This window comes from Pinus tabuliformis, chromosome 9 (genome assembly GCF_031772625.1).
Source record: "Pinus tabuliformis cultivar Carrire ecotype Pingquan chromosome 9, CPIR1, whole genome shotgun sequence".
Lineage (NCBI taxonomy): Eukaryota > Viridiplantae > Streptophyta > Pinopsida > Pinales > Pinaceae > Pinus > Pinus tabuliformis.
The window spans coordinates 1,664,772,292-1,664,775,579 of NC_142307.1; the positions used below are offsets into that span (position 1 = coordinate 1,664,772,292).

The following is a 3,288-nucleotide window of genomic DNA, read 5'->3' on the forward strand; positions in this document are numbered from 1 at the left end:
TACTTAAGCGTTGAGGACAACACTATTTTTTTGAAGGAGAGGGGCATGATAGGACCCTATAATACTAGTGATTACCCCATTACTATTGTAGTTGTATCCCTTATTAATATTGTTGTGCCCCTATTGTCCCCATATTTTTATTACTGTGCCCCATAGAACCCCTCTATTGTTAGTTTTGTGGCTTTATATTATTATTGTTAGGCCAGCTGGGTTATATTGTGACTCCTTAGACTCCTATATATAGAAATGAGGTTTTGTCATTTGAATCATCAAAGAATTGTTCATTTATGTAATGTAAAGGAGGTTGCCCCCTCAAAGAGGCTGAATTCTAAGGCGTTGATCTATCTTTTCTATCTTTTTGTGAGCTGGTTTCATAACACAAAAGCACAAATCCATGTGGGAGACGATATCGCTTCTGGCAAGCAAATAACCATCCACAGGGCACCTAGAGCATTGAACCCCCTATCTGATCCCCCCTTATGAAGATTGTCTTCTTCAACTGTAGAGGGCTAGCTACGCCCGATAAAAAATTAGCCCTTTGAAGATTGATCTCTCCTGCACTAGTCGATGTTATTTTTCTACAGGAAACCTTAGGATTAGCTGAAGCCATCTCTCATCTCCTTGAATCGATGCTCCCTGGCTAGAACTTTCTTGGCCTTGATGAAAATGGACGATCGGGTGGTATTTATCTAAGTTACAAGCAACGTTCCATCAATCTCCGTAACTGTTGGGGAGGCTCAGGGTATATTGGGGTGGACTTGTTTTCAGCTAATATGGGTATGGAGATTCGGACTATTAACGTATATGGGCCGTGCCAACACAGGCCTTCATTTTGGGATCATCTTCTAAGTACTGAATTATTGCAAAAGGAATTCTTAATCATGGGAGGGGATCTAAATTTCTCCATAGACCACTCTGAATCCTGGGGACACCGAGCTCAAATGGATCCCCTATCTACCTATTTTGAGAATATCTTGGAACCCCACAATCTTATGGACATCCCCTCAGCTAAATTGCAGCCCACCTAGAGGAACAACAGAGTTGGGGAAGACAGTTTAGTTCGAAGACTTGATTGATTCCTAATCAAGGAAGGCTTTATTAATCTAAGAGTAAATCGTAGACAATGGGTGGGATCAGGTGGCATCTCTGATAACTTGCCAATATACACGGAAATCTGTGGGGCGCCTGGGAAACCCAAGGGTCCCTTTAAGTTCAGCTCTTCATGGTTAAAGAACCCTACCTATGTTCTTATGATCAAAAAATTTTGGAAGGCACATCCCCCAGCTGTTGGAGGAAACATAACTGAGGGTTTTTCTGACTTTCTAATAGAGATGAATAGAGACTCTAAAATATGGGCACATAACAAGAAAATACAGGATGATCAAATCCTAAGGGATGCGGAAACAGAAATTTCTGATTTTGAAAATAACTTTGGAGAGTTTTACAGCTCAAATGAGCATAAGGACAAACTCACTTCCTTATATGCCACTAGAGGAAAAATTCTGAAGGACCGTGAAGAAGCGTGGAGGCTGAGAAGTAGGGCGATCTGGCTGCTTGAGGGAGATGATAATACAAAATTCTATCATAATTATGCAAATGGGCAGAAAGCTATTAATACCATCTGATAGCTCTCAAATGAGCAAGGTCTCACTGTAAACACTTTCCCTCAACTGGCATCAATGGCATCCTCTCATTTCAGTCAGATCTACAGGGCTCCCCCCAATGTAAATCTTGTTGAAATCACACAAGTGGCTTAGATTTTCCCACAATTTGTGGAATAGGAGCATGGTAATGAACTGACTAAGGAAGTCACCCTAGGAAAATTGGAAACCACTCTCAAATGGTTCAAGAAAGACAAGAGCCCAGGGTTGGATGGATGGTCAGTTGAGTTCTATCTAGCTTTTTTTGAGACTCTTGGTGCAGACCTCCTCAAGGTAATTGAAGAAACCAGAATCAATGGAAAGATGTATGAACCTTTCAACTCTACATTCATCACACTCATTCCAAAGTCCGACAATCCGTCCACCTTTGACGACTATAGACCTATCTCATTATGCAACTGCATCTATAAGATCATGGCTAAAATCATAGCCAATCGAATGAGGCCCATTCTATCCACCCATATATCTCAGGAGCAATTCGCCTTTCTACAAGATCGACAGATCCATGAGGTAGTGGGAACAACACACGAGGTATTGCACTCATTGCATTCCAATAAAATGAAAGGTATGATTCTAAAGGTTGATCTCTCTAAGGCTTTTGACAGAGTTAACTGGTTGTATATGAGAATGCTTCTAACCCACCTTGGGTTTCCATATGATTTTATTAAATGGATTATGAGTTGCATCACTAACATATCATTTAGTGTTCTGATTAATGGAGCGGCTTCACCCTTTTTTCATTCTGAAAGAGGCCTCCGTCAGGGTTGCCACCTATCTCCACTACTCTTTCTCCTAATCATGGAAGGGCTCAGTAGGCTTGTTAAAGAAGAGTTCAGAAGGGGCAGACTGCAGGGTATTAAAATCACAGAAGGATGCATATTGACTCATTTGTTATTTGTGGATGACGTTTTGATATTTCTCAATGTAAGTATTGGGGATTTGACCAATATGAAGAATACTTTCTGTTTGTTCCAATCGGCCACCAGCATGACTGTAAACTGCAACAAGTCCACCTTATCAGCGACTGGATGTTCCCAATACGAGATACATTTTTCACTACAAAGATTCCAGTTCACCCTTCTAAGATTGGAGGATGGCCTTCGATACTTGGGTTACAAATTGAAGCCTCTGGGATACAAAATTGCAGATTGGACATGGCTTATTGCCAAGATGGAGAAAACACTCAACATTTGGTATTACAAATACCTATCCAGGGCAGGCAGACTCACTCTCATTAAAGCTATTCTGGAGGCTACTCCGGTCTATTGGATGTCATTGGCATGGATTCCTAGGGGTATACTCTCCAAGATACAAGCCTTATGCTGCAGATTCCTTTGGAAGGGTAAACAGACAGGAAAAATATTTGCATGGGTCAAGTGGGAGGCACTCAATATGCCGAAGAAATAGGGTGGATGGGGCATAAAGAAGTTAGAGGATTTCTCCTCAGCTTTGGAAGCTAAACCTGGATCGCAACTCATTACTTCAAATAGCCTATGGACAAGGGTGGTTGCTTCAAAATACAACACCCCTCTTAATTTGATGGACTGGCTAAGACAACGAAAAAGATACCCCACAGGGATATCAATCATATGGAAGGCTGTAATTAAATCTTTGGACATCATTAGAG

At 41.2% G+C, this 3,288-nt stretch overlaps 1 protein-coding gene across 1 annotated transcript; it reads left to right on the plus strand.

Annotated features, from left to right (window-relative positions):
• The first annotated feature begins 2,459 nt into the window (after positions 1 to 2,459).
• LOC149155260 (uncharacterized) lies at positions 2,460 to 3,068 on the plus strand. The gene has a single exon (XM_089444374.1). The coding sequence runs from the start codon at positions 2,460 to 2,462 to the stop codon at positions 3,066 to 3,068; it is 609 nt and encodes a 202-aa protein (XP_089300500.1).
• The last annotated feature ends 220 nt before the right edge of the window (positions 3,069 to 3,288 follow it).

Excerpts from the sequence above, each read along its gene's own strand:
- LOC149155260 (XM_089444374.1), top strand. The coding sequence starts at position 2,460 with ATGGAAGGGCTCAGTAGGCTTGTTAAAGAAGAGTTCAGAAGGGGCAGA.